General features: G+C 41.3%; 2 protein-coding genes across 4 annotated transcripts; one reads left to right on the top strand and one right to left on the bottom strand.

Annotated features, from left to right (window-relative positions):
- Positions 1-702: 702 nt before the first annotated feature.
- On the top strand, positions 703-9,042 carry C10H7orf25 (chromosome 10 C7orf25 homolog). 3 transcript variants are annotated; one of them, XM_061586906.1, is made up of 3 exons: positions 707-796; positions 3,254-3,327; positions 4,133-9,042. In XM_061586906.1, the coding sequence occupies exon 3, from the start codon at positions 4,149-4,151 to the stop codon at positions 5,391-5,393; it is 1,245 nt and encodes a 414-aa protein (XP_061442890.1). In that variant the 5' UTR covers positions 707-796; positions 3,254-3,327; positions 4,133-4,148; the 3' UTR covers positions 5,394-9,042. The 3 variants fall into 3 exon arrangements, with proteins under 3 accessions (XP_061442889.1, XP_061442890.1, XP_061442891.1); XM_061586907.1 differs by lacking the exon at positions 707-796 and adding an exon at positions 823-953; XM_061586905.1 differs by lacking the exon at positions 3,254-3,327 and having other exon boundaries at positions 703-796.
- Positions 9,043-15,159: 6,117 nt separating this feature from the next.
- LOC133365498 (germ cell nuclear acidic protein-like) lies at positions 15,160-16,554 on the bottom strand. The gene is made up of 3 exons (XM_061587471.1): positions 16,500-16,554; positions 15,722-16,252; positions 15,160-15,209 (listed from the first exon to the last, which is right to left on the bottom strand). Exons 1-3 carry the CDS (start codon positions 16,552-16,554, stop codon positions 15,160-15,162), a joined length of 636 nt encoding a protein of 211 aa, XP_061443455.1.
- Positions 16,555-18,923: the final 2,369 nt, after the last annotated feature.

Below are 18,923 nucleotides of genomic sequence, written 5' to 3' on the forward strand. Positions count from 1 at the left end.
CGTGGGATGGGGGAGGAAGAGTATCGAGGATGCCAGAAGAGAGAGGGTGGCTGAAGGGAGCGGGGCAATGAGATGGGAAGTAAGAAATTACATCGGTTTTAACTGATCAGTAATACTTTGGCAGCGCAGGCGTCTAGTATTGCTTTCAGCCCTGGCAGTTGGGTTGCATAGCATTACTTCGAGAAGAGGCAGGAAAAAGACGGAGGCTGCAATCCTGGACACACCTAAGAGCCGTTCCATTGAACACAGTGGGATTTACTTCTGCGTGCACATGCACTATGAATATTCGCCCTGTGAGCTTCCAGGTGGCGATTTCTTTTAACTCTAAATGAACAAATCAAACCTATGCACCAACAGTTCCTGGCTGTGTTTGCTGGGGCTGATGGGAGTTGTAGCCCAAAAGGTCTGGAGGGTACCAGGTCAGGAACGACTGTGATGCACTCGGTACGCAATTGCCTTTTCTTTTTCCCAACCACACTCAACAAACTCACAACTAACTGTTATGTTTGCTTTTTAAAAAGAAGCAATTCAATTTCAACAGGGAGTAAAAAAACCTTCCTAAGGACAAAGCTTGTTTCAAATACTGCAGGGAAAGGGTTACCCTGCCTGCGTTCCATCGCTCCTGCCCCGCAAATGGAGGAGTCCAATGGGAACCGGAAGTGAAGGCTTCCCCCGCCTGCCTTATTTTGTTTTGCGTGTCTTGTGACTGGAACGAGTACAAAGGCGGAAGTAGGGGAAATTGCAGTCGGAAGGCGGTATGTCGAATGTACTGTAGAAATTATAAAGCGGCTTCATTGTAAGTATTGGTCAGGTTAGTCGTCATGAAGGAAATGTGTGCGAGCGACGGAATCCTTAAAAGCCCAGTTTATAGAGCTTTTGATTTCTTAGGGGTGAGAGTGGGCGAAAGATCCTAATATCGGTTGACATAATGGGTGTAATGTGTCATGTAGCAGGTATGGAGGAAGCTAGACTCCCTTTTATCTAAAACTTAGTATGGAGGAAGGAAAAATTAAACAAGATCCAAGCACGCTCCAGATGACGTGTCAGTTTCCTGGTGATTTTAAAGGCATCAGGGAAAACAGAATTTTGTTGTTTTTGCAAATGAGAAATCCAAGCGAAGTGAAATGCTTTGATGTAGATCGGTGTGTTTGTTGCAGGACCAGAAATCCTGGGGATGGGAAAGTGCTTGCAATTGCGTCAGACAAAAGGATGGGAAGATGAAGTGTCTTCTTTTTAGCTATTCCCAAGTCAGAGTTCACATACATGCGTGGTGACGTGTTTCTGCCATGAGTTTGCAAATGACTGTGAGAGAGTTTTTAGGACTAATCTTAAAATACAATCCAAGAAGTCTGGAAGTTTATCTAGGGCAAAAGGATATTTTACATTGATGCTGCCATCGCTTAACATGATGGACTGGTTTTCACTCCTGTGATTTCTCCTGGATGCTGTCGGCAAAAGAAGCCTCATCCTTCCATAAACCAAGTTTTGGACTGGAATTATAAGGATGCTGGGAAACTACTTCTCCTGCTCCTTTAAGGCTATTTTTATTTCCAAAAGTCTGGACAAAAATCCCCTTGTATTTTCCTGTATTTGTAGCTCCTCTGTGCCTCTTTTCCCTAAGCAAATTTCATTCTGACCTGCTTAATTCTCATTCTCTCTCCCCTCACTATAGTTACGCTTTTTAAGGAAAATATTATTTATTTGTTTATTTATACCCCGCCTTATGGCCAAAAGGCCCTCAAGGCGGCTTACAAGAAAAACACAAATACAGGAATACATCCATAAAACAATACAATTTACAAAATTAAATAACAAATAACATTATTAAAAAACAGCAATTACAAAACTTCCAAAGATGGAAGGTTACCGTCCTGTGTACTCAGTCTTATTTATTTCAAGAGAGTAAGCAGCCTAATGGTGTGCAGGATTGTCTCAATTCAGCCTCCTGGATCCTTCAAGGGTTTCTAGCTCCTTGCGTATATAGCTTCACTCCTACCAATGCTCTCCTCCAAGTGATGTTACATAAAGAGTTCGACCTCTTTGCTTTATACCAGGGATGGAGAACCAGTGCTTGCCAGATGATGAACTCCCATCAGCCCCAGCCAGAAAGGCCAGTGGTCAGGGATGTTGGGATGTAGTCCAACAACACCTGGAAGGCCACAGGTTCCCCGTCCCTGCTTTATACAGATCCCTTGCATCTAGCTTGACAAATACTATCTCTCCAGCCCGTTTAGTCCACAACACAACTGTGTTTTAAGTTTCTTCTGTGACATGATATTGGTGTCATTTAGACTCCTGTGTTTCAGACTACATGTGATATTTCTCAGTCACTGGTTCTGTACTGGGCATTCATACTATTAGCCCAAATTCCTCTGTGTGTGTGTGTGTGTGTGTGTGTGAACGTTTATCACCTGACTTGTTAATACCACTATAATTATTATGATGTATTTTAAAAATAACCACAACATATATCTGAACTTTCTAAAATAGCTGATGTTGGTCTAAGCCATTATATTTGGCCTCTAACCAGACGGATGGTGATTTTGAGCCTACCTGGGTCAGCCTTCTCCAACTTGGTCGCCTCTAGGTGACTTGTACAAAAAACTTCCATCAGCTCCACCCTGCATGACTGCTGGCTGGAAACTGTCATCCAAAGCGCATCTGGAGGGCATCAGATTGGGGTGACCTAGGGGCCTGGATTGGATACTGCTCTCGTTCCTGTGGAGAAACCATCACTTGGTGGCAACAGTGTGTTTGCTAAATGTAAAACGTTCAGAGTTAATCAAAGTTCCTAACATCTCTAGGTCAAGGATCTTGGGTAGGTAAGCAGGTCTGGGACAGATCTCTTTGGAAACTGCCATTCAAGCTGGGAGATGTGAGAAATTGCTTTTTTAACCAGCATGAGCAGCAAGAGAGGCTTTGTAGAAGCATCGATTCAGGCCCTTCATCTTTTCACTATTAATTCCTTCTGGCTTGGTTTGTGAATAAATAAATAAATTAAATAGAAATGAGCAATGTAGGCCTTTGCCAAAATCTTTTATGCTGCACACTCTGCAGTAGAGGGGGTTAGAGAGAGTCTTGCCAAAGCCTAGGCTTTGAAAGTGGCCAAGATGCATAACCATAGGGGATGGGTTCCTTTGGGGTCAGGGGCTATGCTCAGGGCCAAACGGAAAGTCAGAATTGTACCCTGGATCTCTAGTTGCTTCTCCCAGATCAAAATTTTAAAGTATTTGCATTGCTGTCTTATTATCAGTCCAGCAGGTGGCAGTGTTGTGTAACTAGAAAAAAATCACAATTGAAGGATATTGCCATGCCAGTGATCTGAAGGTATGCTAATTCTTTTTTTTTTTTAGTGTAACATACCTTAGCTAAGATGTGTGTTTTAAAAGCTGTGGAATACCTGGACAATGTATTACTGTGTAAGGGTTTAGGATAATCACTGTCTATTGTTGAGATACCTCTGGAGTTTCACTTTTTACAAACAAGATAGGGCATCAATAAAGATATAGTTCTCACTGTGTTCAAATAAATTTTAAAAGCAAGGGCTAAAACTCAATAGGAAATGGGGCTTCAGTGCACTTATTACAGAAGCATTGTGTTGAATTCTGTGGAACAATTAATAGGGAGAGATTTGTGGCGTTAATGCTTCATTTCTCTGCCCTTCTCCTGCTCCATTACTTTAGTAAATTATCTGTATGAGGGCTGACATAATTTTAAAATAACCAAGAGTTGTGAAAGCAGGTTACCTCAGTAGAAATAATTTTTAAAGTATGGCTAGATAAACCCTCCTAAGAAAATTCTGTAGAAGTATCCACACCGCCATTTTTAGTTTTGTCTCCTGTTTTCACAAGTGACTTAGCCCCAACTCTCTCACATCCTTTGTCAGTCACTGAAAAAAATAGTTCTAGTTCCACAAAATCTCAGGTTTGTAACTGGAGTTTTTAAAATGATGATTTTTACTAAAGTGAAAAACATGCTTCCTTTTTTTAGGGAGCACTGGGTCTTGCTTTTCTCCTTCCTGACTTAGATCAGTTTTTGAAAGTGCATTATTGCCCTAGTTTGAGAAGCATTTTCATAAATGGCTTCATAGGTCAGCTTGCAATGACAATATGATTATTCTTGTGTTTCTCAGGAATAATGTTACCATCATGTCTGTGCATACTTTGCTGTGCGAGAGGATTACTATAGCCGAGGAGCTCATCAAGAGGGCAGCAGCCCTTTCTGGATCCCGAAAAGATGGCCTAGCAGGGGGATCAAAACTGTGCAGCAAACTAAAGGCAGAGTTAAAATTTTTGCACAAGGTGGAAACTGGTAAAGTAGCCATCAAAGAATCTCATCTGCAGAGTACGAATCTCACTCACTTGCAAGCCATCATCGAGTCAGCTGAGAACTTGGAGGAGGTTGTTGGTGTTCTCCATGTCTTTACTTATGAGGACAAATTTGGTGAGAAACAAAGCCTGGTGGTGGATGTAGTTGCAAACAGTGGCCATACCTGGGTGAAAGCAGTTGGTCGAAAGGCTGAAGCCCTGCACAACATTTGGTTGGGCAGGGGCCAGTATGGTGACAAAAGCATCATTGAGCAAGCGGAGGATTTCCTGCAAGCAAGCTGCCAGCAACCAGTGCAGTACAGTAACCCACACATTATCTTTGCTTTCTACAATGGTGTGTCCTGCCCAATGGCCCAGAGGCTGCAAAAGATGGGCATATCTGTGCGGGGAGACATTGTTGCTGTGAATGCGTTCACGGAGTATGCTAGTGAAGACCTCCACCTGAGTTCTGATGAATCTGATGAAGGAGGCGAGCACCTTCAGGTGACTGAAGTGGATCGGGACAAGCTAATAGCAAGCATTGCTTTTCCAACAGAAGTCAGAGTAGACATGTGCAATAGGGTGAACTTGGATATTACTACTCTGATTACATATGTCTCTGCCCTTAGCTATGGGGGCTGTTATTTCATCTTCAAGGAGAAAGTCTTATCGGAGCAGGCACTGCAGGAGAGAGAAGAGAGTGTTCTTCCACTACTGGAGGAGTTCATGAAGGGAAAGGAGCTGTTCGCTTGTGAATCTGCAGTCAAAGACTTTCAAGTCATTTTAGAAACTCTAGGGGGGCCTGGTGAGAAAAGTCGAGCCACGGTATTCATGGAGAGAATCCACGTGGTAGCGGACCAGCCCTCTGAGCGTGCCTTAACACTAGTGCCCAGTTCCAAAATCAATAGCCGTTCTGTGACCATCTTTGGGACAGGAGATGCTTTAAAAGCCATCACCATGACTGCAAACAGTGGATTTGTTAGGGCAGCAGCTAACCAGGGTGTTAGATTTAGCGTGTTTGTTCATCAGCCGAGGGCGCTGACCGAAAGTAAAGAGGCTTCTGCCACACCTTTACCAAAGCATTGAGCTGGGTCCTAATAGTTTAAAACCAGGTCTGCACAGTCATTAAAATAATGGAACCAGTGGGTTGATCTTACCAAATAATTGTTTGTTTACACGGCCTGTAGTAGAAGCAATTTCAGAAACAAAGCTTTAAAAAAATATGTGGAGACAATCTATCCAAAGGGTAGAAATAATCCTGGTAAGGGACTTGGGACTGCCAACAAGGTATTAGCATTGTGTTGAATCCCACTTTTCCCCAATGGCAATGTCTCGTGCAACTTGTCTTACGTGCTGGCATCATGCACTGTGCGGTTCCTTACTCAACATCATTGACAGGGAAATGCACAGCATAATAATCTTTGGCATAATCATGTCAGTGCATGTTGTATTAAAGGATGGAAACAACTGCACATTGACCATAGGCTCCGGCTTTGATGGCAACCCTAAATTCCTTGTAAAGTTTTAATTCTGCCTTGGGGTTAGACACATTTACCCCATTGAAACAAGCTTCCTTGTGGGATTGTAAAAAGGGCTCAGATTTGGCTGGTTTGTGCCCCAGCCTTCACATGTGGCATGAGGGTCTGTGGTTTCCAGGATCTGTCTTCAGACTGAAAATACATGGAATGGAGAGTATCGGTACATGAGTTGGAATATGTGGCAGAATGAGTCAAGGATATGATCCAACCAGAGTTAAGCACTTTTATGTCCCATCGATTTAAATGTGAGTGTCTTAGGCACACACTAAACTCTCTCACAAAAACTGATAAGTATTTAAAAGAAACATTTACGTGACTTGATTGTAAACTTTATCTTTTTGCGGAATCATTCTGGTTATCTCTTCAGTGGCTCCAAAGTAATATAAGTTACTGGGGATAATTATGCTGTTAGCAGAGTACAACATATCATCAAAATCTTACCATTCAAACAGAACCGGTATACGGAGTCTTAATGCTTGGAGGCTGGCATTTTATGACTTCAGATTTAACTGCCATAAAGCTTACAATGGCTGCGGGGGGGGGGGACTATATATGGGAATTAGTTAGTGCAATATGAATAACATGGCAACAACTGACAAGATGCAAATGGATCATAATTTAGAAGCAAATAGTTAGAATATTGAGGTCATCCTTATAAGTAGCGTTGGTGTGTTAGAGAAGTTAAAACTGATGCTCTTACATGGTTATATTTAGAATGTTACCCTGATCTGTTCCTAGTGCTCTAGGCCAAACATATAGTTTCACATTCTAAAAAGGAATTTTAACAAAAGGACCTTTCCTCTAAACATTCTCCTGGCACCTGCACAACATATACATGAAGTAAATAAATATGCAAAAAGTTGGTGTTAAAACTGAATGGCACACTGTCTCTTTCTGTGTGCCATTCAGACATAGAAATGAGTGTTAATGTTTATTCATCGTGGTCACCAGGGCAATGTCTGCTGTGTTTTTTGTTTTTGTTTTAACTCTGAATACAGTCCGGCATTTCTTGTTTCCTTGACACAGACTGTATAAGAATACAATGGTATTTATAATACCCCTTTTGCCCCTAGGGCTCAAAGCAAGCTGGACATTTTGCAATACTTTGCCTTTGTTTGTCAGAGTGCAGAAAAACAGCAGAGCCTGACAAAAAAGGATGTGGAGTAGAAGAAATGGTATTGTGTGGGGGAAGTCCTGGGCAGTGCTCAGCGCCTGCGCCTTTTAACTGTTGGAAGCCCTTGTTAGTGATTTAGGCAGCAATCCTGTGCACACTTACCTTGGAGTGCGCTCCATTAAGCACATAAACATACATGGGATTGCCCAGTTGGAAAACATCTGTAGATCTTACCTACATGTTAGCAAGCTGCTTGTGGTAGCCATGAGGCCTAGAAACGTGTCCACACGTGGGTTCATTCTTAGTATAGCAAGTTGTGCTTTTTAAATAGAATACATGGTGGCTGTGTGTCTACACATTGATGCCAATCATGGCTTCAGTTCTCTGCAAAGCTTCCTCTGGTACAGTATTCATTTGTTTAGTTGGCTAGTTCTGAGGACAGGGCTGATGGTGGTAGCTATAAGAGTCTTTTGGTTTCTTTTTCTTTCTTACGCTTACATTCCACTTTTCCTCTAAACAGCTGAAGGTGGTGTACCCGGTTCTCCCCTCCCCATTTGCTCCTCTCAACAATCCTATGAGATTGCCTTTTGCAAATAGGAGCTGGGGGAAACGTTGAAATGTGTTCAGCTGTTCATTCCCACAGAAGATGCTGGAATTTTAAGCAGCCTAAATTTCTGCAGGTTAGAGGTAGATTAATGGTGAAGAGAGCTGGGTTTAGAGTGTGGATATAAATCCCAGGTCTCCCTGGGAGTCTTCAGTAGAACCTGCACTCCACTAGAAAGGCCTAATTCTCACTTCCCTTTCTTTGTCACTGAAAGCGCTGTCTGATTTATTCCAAGTACTCTTCACCACACAAAGGACATGCAAATATTCTTTTCGATGCAACCAGTTTTTGACACTTCTTTTGTGTGGCCATTATCCACTCAAGTCAAGGGCTTTTAAACCAAACCACTCTGTTTCTTCTGTAGAAACTTGACTTCCCACTCACTTTGGGAAAAGAGAAAAATAGCTCTCTTTCTGCTATTTTTATTGCACAATCATAAAAGGCATGTTCACAAAGGGTGCCTGGAGGCTCTTTGATCAAGGCTTGGCCTAATGGCTACACCTTTGTCTATAAAGCTGGTACCATGATCATGTCTAGCCCACAGACATTCCACAAAGCATTGCATGAAATGGTATCAGGATTTGGGTCTGAAGGTTTCTGAGCAATTTTTGCCCCTTTCTCATGTATCTTGACTTATTTTATTTCTTTTCTTATTTATTGATTAGATTTATATCCCACCCTTTCTCCCTGTAGGAGCCCAGGGTGGCACAACAACTCACACATGTAACACTGAAGTTTGCACCTCTGACTGGTGCCATTTTCTGGCAGCATTAAGAAGGGATGGGCTTTGGTTTCTACTTGCAAAAATAGCCGGTTTCTAGTACATTACATGCAACTGAAAGTTTATGGCAGGGAAGTTGTGATGTCATTATCAAGGCCAGATCTCCTGTTTCTTTCAAAACTCTTGGGAAAATAGCATTGTCACAATTTTTTATCATGCTACAGTGATGGGGGATGGGGAGATGCTTGTCTTCTAAATCAGGGATGGCTAACTCTTGGCCTGGGGGTCTGATCTGCCCACCACCACTACCATGAAGTTATTCTGGTCCTGCCTTGGTGGGGATAGAAATCACTCCCTCCCTGGTCATAATATAATCTATAACTCCCACTGTCCTTGGATCCCATGCTTGCTAGGTCTGATGAGTTGTAGTTCAGCAACATCTGGAGGACCAAAGGTTTTCCACCCTGAGATAATCATTTGATGAATGTGCTTAACCTTCCCTCCTCAGCTGATCTGCATGGCTCAGCTGAGAAGGCTGCTGTGTGTCCTGTGTATGTGCAAGAATAGGGAGGGGTTGGCCAAGGATGGAAGTAGTCCTCAGGCCAAAAATGTTAGCAACCCTGTGCTAAATACTCTCTTGCTTCAGATTTTTTAAAAGTTAAAAGTACCAGTGCAATGTGTGTGGTGTGCGCGTGCATGTCAGTGAGGGAAAACAACACAGAGAAGGTACTGCAAATAAAAATAATTGTGGCAATTTTCACAGGTCTCTACTTCCTGTACCTCTGATAAACAAAGATTGCCTGGTCCATGTTCTGCTCCATCTTCCTTTTGGAAGTGCCCGTTCCCCCAAATCCAACCCTGAAGAGGCAAGGGAACCCCCGCATCTCAAAAACTCGCCCACATGGAGCTTGGCTTGTAAGTGCTGGAATCATGCTGGCCTGTAATAGGAGATTAATGTCATGCCCTGCAGTTTTGGCTGCTAGGTGCAAAAATAGCCAATTTTGATACTTTTGTAGAATTGGTGTATCTTGGACTGTTGGTCAGCTTTCACCTTTCTCAGTGGCTTGGTATTTAATCATTTGGGCCCCTCTTTTGAAGGAGGGATGCAAAAGGGCCCTGTTGTCATTTTTTTTATAGTAATCGGTGTTCTCAGGCTATGTGTGTACCAACTTTTAAGGCACTGGCTTATGAGGAAGTACCTTAACTATTCTGATACTCTTGTGAGCAGGTGACCCTGCAATTCTCTCCATGCTTACATGTGAGTAAGTCTCATTTAACACAGTGGGACTTAATATCCAAGTAAACATGTCAAGCAGGGCAGGCTAGCCTTTTTTCTTTTTTGTCACATTCACCCTTGGCCAAGCCTCTGGGCGCTACATGCCACCCCCCATACATTCACACACACTCCTGCCTGCACATATCCACACATACTCAGGCAGACAGCCCAGTGCAGATCAGTTGAGGGGTGTGTGTTATTTCCTCCTCTCTGTCCATCAAAGGGTCAATCTGATGACCGGAGGGAGTAATCTGCATCCCTGCCAGGCTGCTGGGCTGCACCCCTTTCCCAGCCCTGTACCTACCTCAATTTGTTTTTCTTTCTGTTACTGTTGTTAAAATTGGTTGGGTGTTGCAGGGGCAGGAGAGAGAGAAATTGCTTTGCAGGCTGGATCAGGCTCTTGATGTAAAAGGTTATAAATATCTCTAGGATATTTTTAGGAGCTGGAAGATGGTTGTTTAAAGTGAGGAGCCATCTGTATTTGGGAGACTCGTTGGCTATGCATTTTAGAACTATGATTTTTCTGGGCTCTAAAACGTGAGGAGCCTCCATGTGGAGGGGGGGCTCCCTGCTTCACACATCTGCCCTCCCACTTGTGGATAAGAACTACACTAGGGTCTGGAGCTGGCACACTCTTCCTCGCCCCCCCCCATATTAATTCATACTGAACATACACACCTGAAGAAGTCTTCTGTCTCTCCAGAATCCACATCCACTTTAAAAGGGAATTTTGAAGGCAGGAAGTATATATGATTAGGATTGGATTGTAAGGAAAAGAGGAACGGACAAGGATTGGAAGCTGTCACAAAACAAAGGCCAAAGGCCAAGAATATAATTTTTTTTTTTAATTTGCTAAAGCAGAGGACACAGTTCATGCATATAGAATAGAGAGCCCATCACTGTGGGAGTGTGACTGGAAGGAAAAGTGATGATAGCATTAACACAGTATAACTGCTACAGGTCAACTGTGAGCTGTCTGCCGTGTCACCGTTTAATAAATAACGAATGGAATGAAGTAGGGTGGGTGGGATAAACCACAATAAACTGGTTTCACTAAAACCCAATCAATTAGGTTTGAGGCTTACTGGATTTAAAACAACATAAAATGCTGGTATTCCCTTTTACTGAAGAGCTGCTTCACTCAAGACAACATCATCGGGAAGACATCAATGCAAGTTCTCTTTCTGGATTCATTTTATTCTGAAGACAAAAGCACAAGACAAGCTAAAGATCAGAGAAAGGCAAGTTTACACAACAGACCATTACAGCGGCAATAAAGGTGTACACAGATTCTACATTCAGTTAATTACGCAAATTTAATCATTCCTCTCCCAAAATTTGGTTCAGTATTTACAAAACTGGAGTACTGATTCTCCACCACCACCCCCCAAAAAAATTGGTATATTTATCTTTATTATCACTTAGAAGGATTCAAAATGTTGAACATGTGATTCCCAAGGCAAATTTGGAGACGGGAGCAAATGAATTTGATATCTGAGTTTTTAAAGTGATTTTTTAAAAAATCTTTGACTTCCATGTTACCTAGATTTCATGTTGTGGTGATGAGAACATAAAACAATGCCTGATGTATTCACTAATACAGCGGTCTCAATTAGACGCAATTAGACTAAAGCCCCACTCATACAGCGCTTGTTCCACTTTTACGGCGGTTTTCGGGCATCGCGCACCATTCTATTCAATGGGTTCCGCTTTACAGTGGTTTTCGCTTTACAGCGGGGGTCCAGAATGTAACCTGCCATATGAGTGGGGCCCTACTGTACTCTGGTGATGGTGAGTAAGGCTCTAGTTGCCCAGCAGTGGCGCTCTTGTTTTTCCCTCCCCAGCAGAGCTCCTGCACCTTTATCAGCAACTGCAGCAGGCAAATTTTCTTGGGCATGTAGATGCAATATGGGGAAAGCTTTCCCTGCAGAATTTATGTCTGTCTTTAAGTATTCTGCAGAAACAAACAGTGGCAACACTGTTGGAGGCCTGGGACCTTAATCACCAGAGTGAAGGTGGCAGCCCTTGTACCCAACTGTAAGAGATGTTTCCAAAAAGTCAGATTAAAAGGAAAGAAGGTGGTTATGAAGTGTCTCTTGTAAGTTAAAAATACGATACATCGAAAAGCAGACTTGATTCCTATACTCTTCACAATGACGTAGGCAATATGTGGAACTAATATGCAGTCAAATTATTTTCATGGAAAATTAGAAGGTGAAGCCCTGGCTTCTCACCATACATCTAATTTCTTTTTGAATCTGATTAAACAGAAGAAAGGGGGCACACCTATGGTGGTCTCTGCTTTGCATGATTCAGGAAATCAGGTGTTGCCATGGTAAAGCTTAGTTTCTTTTGTCATGAGGCTATGTAAAAAAGTTTTGCACAGAGGTTATTTTTTCCACCAAAGTTTCACTTTGGGATGCCACCTCACAGCCAGAACATGGGATATGATCATTTAAATCTCAATACAGAAGACAGCTATCACTCTTCCTACACTTCCCCTTTGTGGCCCCATCATGTCAACAACTTGCTATGACAGGGAGGCGGCAGACAGCAGAATCTGGGAGGGAATGGGAGATGGAGCTCACGATAAATCCCCTATACTGAGGTTTCAGTTCCCCCTCCAAATTTGCATCCAAATTTAGAGCTAAAGTTGCTCCTCTGATACTATTTTAGTGTAACCCATGGAATAAGCCAGTAGAAAAGAGATGGTCAGGTTGCAAATCCCCTACAAAGCTCAATGGAACTTTTTTCTAAGTAGACATTTATAAGGTTGTGCTGTAAGGCTGTGATTCTGAACACACTTGTGGAGTAAATCCCATTTAACTTTGAGAGGGGCTTACCTCTAAGTAAGCATGCTTCGTTTTGGACTTCCCAGGAGGATCCCTCCGCCTGTGCTGCCTCTGAGACGGGCTCCCGTCTTGGATGAAACTTATCCAGTTTTAAATTCAGTCAGAAGGGTTTTTTCTGACTGGGGATGATTTCTTCCGGATAAGGAAGAAGCATGAGATCTGCCACATAGTTTTGTTTTGATTGTTGGAGCCTGGAATTCGTCAGAATTGTCTGTCTTCCAGCAGTTCAGACAGAGCGAGGATCTTATGCTAGCTCAGCTGGATAAGTGACCCTTTTTTTTTAACGGACTAGCAGGCAAACATCCTGTCTACATTTATCATTTTCTTATCTATATAGCTAAAGAGATTTGTCAAAGTAACAGCAATTAAGATAACCTAGATGAGGTAAGACTTTCCTTCTTTATTTACGGAACTAAGGGGGAAGAAAATATAAATAGCTTATCTTTTTTTTTTATTGCAAAAAGCTGACATGGAAAATTGCGTTTTAAAGATTACAACGGATGAGAGCTTTCTGATTGGGAGAGATAAGAAATCTTTTTGATTTACAAGACTTTTGTGTAATATATATAAGGGACTATTTTTTCTGATCTACTTTTTGTTGTTGTTGTTGTTGACGAATCTGCTCATTCTCTCTGCTACTAGTTATTTGAACGCTGTGAACTAAAAGCTGTTTTTGCACTTCTGGACATTTAAGAGATAAGGACTGTCTAGCGTGTGACGTTAGTTGGTTGGAAAGATTAACTCCTTTGTAACTGGATAAAGAAATAAACTGCTCTTTGCTTGGGACATTGAAAATTGAAGGAGTTTTGTTCTTTTGGTTTTAAGAATGGCAATTAAGAAGATCATGGATGTACAAGAAGGGACTTTATTTCTAGACATGCTTCAGAAAATAATGGATGGGATTAACTCAATAAAACAAGAACTGAGAAATAATAGACAAGCGTGGAGAACTGAATTTCATGAAATGAGACAGGAGCTGAAAGAAACTCAGGATTCTATGAGAAAGGAGAATAAAGATAGATCTGGAAAACAAAAAAAGGATGAAAGAGAAATTAAAGGCAAGGTTCAATCTATGGAGATTGGCTTAAATATGGACATGAAAAAAGATTTGGATTTCCTGGTTGTGACGGATCCTGGAGATAAATATTACAGTTTGGAATACAGCGCTGTCTCTGAAGGAATTGAAGAGATTGGAGATAAAGATATTATCGGTTCAAAAAAATTCCTGGACTGGAAGGATTTCATGGAACTTGAAATGGAGAAAGTTAATAGAATTAATCCCTGTTTTGTGTCAATGGAAAAACCTTCAAGAAATGTACTAGTGTATCATGTGGAAAAGAGGAGCAGAGATGCGGCTTTGAAACAATACTTCAGTGTTATGTTTGGATTTGATGGTAAGAAAATATCTGTGATGGATGAAATTCCTATCAGACTTTCATTATATGACTATGACAGCAAGATTTTTGGGTGCGTAAAGATGGAAGATGGACCCAATATGGATAATGACAGAAGAGCGATTTGAAACTACTGGACTCAGTAGATTTGATGAGTTGGATTAATTGGCATGTTTATTTAGAAAAAAAAATTGATTGACATATATCTCAAGGATTGGAAACTTCTCTTTGACTTTTTGTGGAAGATTAAAATGATATGATGTTAATGAGATTTGAAACCAACTAAGATAACTGCTGGAGGAAGGTGATTTTTTAATCTATTAAGAGATAGGTCTGTTATATATTATAGATTTATAGTTGAATTATAGTGTTTTGAAATTACTGGATTTAGTAGATTTGATGAGCTGGATTAATTGGCATGTTTATTTAGAAAAAAAATTGATTGATATATATCTCAAGGATTGGAAACTTCTCTGTGACTTTTTGTGGAATATTAAAATGATATGATGTTAATGAGATTTGAAACCAACTAAGATAACCGTTGGAGGAAGGTGATTTTATAATCTATTAAGAGATAGGTTTGTTATATATTATAGATTTATAGCTGAACTATGACAAGTCGGAAGTCAATATTTTTATATATATGTATTTTTTTGTATTGTATTAGTTATTGATTTGTGTTGTTTTCTTTTTGTATTATTTTGGTTTTGAAAATTAGAATAAAAATTAATTGAAAAAAAAAATAAGTAAGCATGCTTAGTTTTGTACTATAAGCTACTGTGCCTGTATTTTAGTAGGAAAACTCATAATAGCTAGCTGAGACTCTGACAGCAGATGATTTTTGCTGCAATGGTCTTAAAAAGAGGAATCATAGGACTGGAAGTCTTGGCTTTATACTGCTAGTTTCCTTGTTCCTCGTTCATGCAATCTTTATAACAGTGGAAAAGGACAGTGTATCCTGTTTTCTTCCACATCAGCCAATGATAACATGATCATGAGCATCTGCTCACCTGCACAAGGTTTAATTTATGGCATGGCACCGGTAACCCACATTTAAATGCTGCATGTAACAAACATTGATTGTTGGAGGTGGGCACTTAACAGTGGCCTGATGAACATGAAAGTCAGCATAGACAGGAGTTTCTTGTGTACTTTAATGAAACAGGCTTTTGCAGTATACAGGAATCCTCAGCTCCTCTGTAAAAAGACCCCTGAACCTATTTGTATACAAGCTAGTACATTCAAAACAAGAACAAATAAAAAAGGAGTGGGTTTTATGTCTACTTATGTCACTGGGAAGAGTGTGCTGAATTAGAAATTAGAACATTTGAAAAAGATCCACATTCCCTCCCATTATGAATAAGCAAAAGATTTGGAGCCTGTACTGGATGTGAGGTCCTTCCCTATGCAGAGAATGAACAGTTCCTTTTGTTCATGTTAATCATATCTATTCAGTCAACATATAAGATATAGTCTTTATCAGGGGTAGCCAGTATGGTGCCCTCCATATGCTGCTGGAGTCCAGCTCCCATTAGCCTCAGCCAGCATGGTGAATAGTCAGGGACAATGGCAGTTGCAGCCCAATAATATCTAGAGAGCACCGTATTGTCAACCCATGGTCTATATGTTATACTTGCCCATGGGGAGAGTGACATCCCACATTGAGTTCCTTTTCTCCACTCATGCAATTTAATACAACTTACTGTGTCAATTGGGAACATTGCATTGAGTTTATCTACTCTATCGGTGAGCACCATTAACATGGATTACAAGTGGGAACATTAAATATATTATGGCCCCAAATCACCTGGTAACTAGAGCTGGGAAATCCTCTTACAAAGTGTAATGTTATAGACTGATTCTAAATAGGGGATTTGTTGCTAACAAGGTAATAGTAATTGCAGAATTAACTTACTCAACATCTCTATCTGCTTCGTAGTCGGCCTTGGTTCTAGGGCTGATTCTGTGCTTGTCTCTTTGCTTACATCTCCATGAGATTCTTCACTTGGCAGTACACTTGAAAAGTCTCCTGGTTCTTGGTTGATCTCTGGGTTGGGTTCCTCACTTGGCTCTGTGCTTGACTCTTCAGTTGGCTCTTCATTTGCCTCTACAGTTGGCTCTGAGCTTGGTTCAATATGTGATTCTCCTTCTCCACTAAATTCCCCACTTGCTTCTGTACTTGCTTCGCCGCTCGCTTCCCCACTGGCTTCCCCACTTGGCTCTTCAGTTGGTTGTGTGCTGGGCTCCCCACTTGGTTCTGCACTTGGCTCCTCACTTGGTTCTGTACTTGGCTCCCCACTTGGTTCTGCACTTGGCTCCCCACTTGGTTCTAAGCTTGGTTCAGCATTTGGTTCTTCTCCATCACTCAGTTCTTTGCTTGATTCAACAGTTGTTACCTCGCTTGATTCTGTGCTTGGTTCCTGGGTCACAGGGGCAACAGATACCTCTGGAAAATTCAAAACAATGATAATTAATAACATGCCAGATACCCACAGTTTCCAAATAACAAGCACCCGAATACTGATGTGCAGCAGAGTCCATGTTTATTTACTCAGAAGTAAGCATCATCCCACTGCTTTAAAATCAATGGATTTAAGGCATGATAATCTTTTTCATCTAGCATTAGAAAAGCTTTAGCAAAATAAACAACAATATTCCCTTAAACTATGTTTTTTAGAAAATATTTTGCTTGCCTTGTATAATCAGAATAAAGGCTAGAGCTGAGAGGATGGAGATCTTTCTCAACATTGTTGACTGTTGCTTTTTGTAATGGGCAGGCAGCAGAAAAGCAATCTGAAGTATCGCATTGAAAGTGAGTTTTGGCTTTATTTATTGAAGCAACTCCTTTGCCTCCACCTATTCCCAAATCTATCTCCGCCCTCAAAGGAAGTTGCAAGATAAAACCCTCCAGTCTTTTAACATACCCAGACTCAGAGTGGGATTACGGATTTCCATTCCCATTGGTAAAATTCCATTTCACTATCTCAGAGTAAGATAACCTTTACACACTGAGCTCAAAGGAAAATTACAGGTACTTGTGTGGGGAACAGGTATAGTCATGGAACAGACTATAATAGAACAAGGCCCATAAGAATTTGCTTCTGGCGGTGCTAGTTTCTCAAGGCAAATTATCCTAATGCTCTCTGCTTCAGTGTGTTTGATACTGATGGTATGACCATTGACCAACTGAAAGTGCCTCTAGACAGCTGAAGGATCAATGGAGATTGTGGCAAAAATGTACAACAATGTCACAAAGTTTTGATCATAGTTTTGCAGTTGCAATCCTATATTTGGCAGTGGAATGGGTATGTTATCCCAAAGTTCTCTCTTTTAAAAATACATTTAATATCTTCAGTGAATCCTATTTTCACACATACATTTCATGCTTTGTAATCCAAACAAAACTAGATTTAGATAGGGCTGTGCCGAATATTTTCTACTTAAGAATAGCTATTTTGATGGAGCGAAAATTTCATATTTAGACACTGCAAATATTAATCTTCTTTTTAATCCTATTTAGTGCCATTGTTTCCTCAGCTGCTATTTCATCAGTGTCACCCTTCCTCCTTCACAGCTTCTTGTTCTTCCTTCTTAGATTAGTCACATTAGTGATCTGTCAACCTAATTGAGGATTACATTGTGATGTCATCATGCTATGTTTTCAACTTTGGCTTCATGGTGAGATCATTTAGGGCAGGGCAGGGGAATCTGTGGCCCACTAGACATTGCTAGACTACAACTCCCATTATCCCTGCCAATTGGTCATGCTGATTGGAGCTTCTGGGAGTTGGATTCCAACAGGTTTATATTCATTCCAGTATAAATGAATTCAAACTTACAAGAGCTGAACAGGGTGGTTCATGACAGATGCTATTGGAGGTCGCTGATTCATAGGGTCGCCATAAGCCGTAATCGACTTGAAGGCACATAACACACACAACACATAAATGAATTCTAGTAGGAAACCAGACAAGACAGAAGTATTGTGTTCCATGTTCCCAGGTCCAAGAGGTTCTGAATGGGGTTGTATTCTTCTGGAAGAAGCAGATACATAGTTTGAGGGTACTCCTGGATCCAGCATTGTCTCTAGAGGCCCATGTAACTTCAGTTTTTAGGAGGGACTACTTCCAGCTCCGGCTCATTCACCAGCTCCAACCTCTCCTAGACAAAGACAACTTTGTCGGCGTCTTCCATGCTCTGGTAAACTCCAGATTGGACTGTTTCAATGTGCCCTATGTGGGCTGCCCTTGAAGATAGTTCAGAGGCTGCAACTGGTGCAGAATGTGGCAGCCAGGATGTCTGGTACCCCTGCAAAGACTCATATTACACTTGTCCTGAAGCATCTGCACCGGTTGCCCATTTGTTTCAGAGCCCAATTCAAGATGCTTACAGTAACATAGAAAACCCTAAACTACTTAAGCCCCAAATATCTGAAGAAGCATTTCCTTCCATATACACCAATTTGGGTACTGGGATCAACAAAGGAGGCCTTGTTAGTGCCACCACCCGGGGTTGGGGGAAGATAGCTCATGTCAGGGCCTTCTCTGTGAAACTCCCATCCCATACAGGTGTGTCTGGCGCTGGTACTTTACAGCTTTTGTTGGCTGTTTAAGATGCACCTGATTATCCTGGCCTTTGGAAGTGAAGTACAGATTTCAGTTGTCCTCCCTGTAAATTGTGCTATTAGTTGTATCTATTTAATGCTTTCAATGTTGTTGTTTGATGGTTTGTTGATAATTCATTACTCTGTGATTGTATTTGATTTATGTAACCTTTGGTGTGAAGGGTGCATAAGAAATACCAGGAATAAATAAATAAAAACAAATGTGGCCCTCCAGATGATGATGGATTCCTGCTCCCGTTGACCTTAGGCAGCATGACCAATGATGAGGGGTGACTGTAGTCCAACAACATCTGGAGGGCCACAGGTACCTCATCCCAGAAAGGGATTGTGACGAGCTCCAAAAAGACCTCTCCAAACTGAGTGAATGGGCAGAATAATGGCAAATGCAATTCAATATAAACAAGTGTAAAATTATGCATATTGGAGCAAAAAATCTGAATTTCACATATACGCTCATGGGGTCTGAACTGGCGGTGACCGACCAGGAGAGAGA

This window comes from Rhineura floridana, chromosome 10 (assembly GCF_030035675.1).
Source record: "Rhineura floridana isolate rRhiFlo1 chromosome 10, rRhiFlo1.hap2, whole genome shotgun sequence".
Lineage (NCBI taxonomy): Eukaryota > Metazoa > Chordata > Lepidosauria > Squamata > Rhineuridae > Rhineura > Rhineura floridana.

Excerpts from the sequence above, each read along its gene's own strand:
- C10H7orf25 (XM_061586905.1), top strand. The coding sequence starts at position 765 with ATGTACTGTAGAAATTATAAAGCGGCTTCATT. Across the intron at positions 797-4,132 it reads AATTATAAAGCGGCTTCATT|GAATAATGTTACCATCATGT; the intron begins GTAAGTATTGGT and ends TGTGTTTCTCAG.
- LOC133365498 (XM_061587471.1), bottom strand. The coding sequence starts at position 16,554 with ATGTTGAGAAAGATCTCCATCCTCTCAGCTCTAGCCTTTATTCTGATT. Across the intron at positions 16,253-16,499 it reads CTTTATTCTGATTATACAAG|AGGTATCTGTTGCCCCTGTG; the intron begins GCAAGCAAAATA and ends TGAATTTTCCAG. Across the intron at positions 15,210-15,721 it reads GAAGCAGATAGAGATGTTGA|GGAAGGACCTCACATCCAGT; the intron begins GTAAGTTAATTC and ends TTCTCTGCATAG.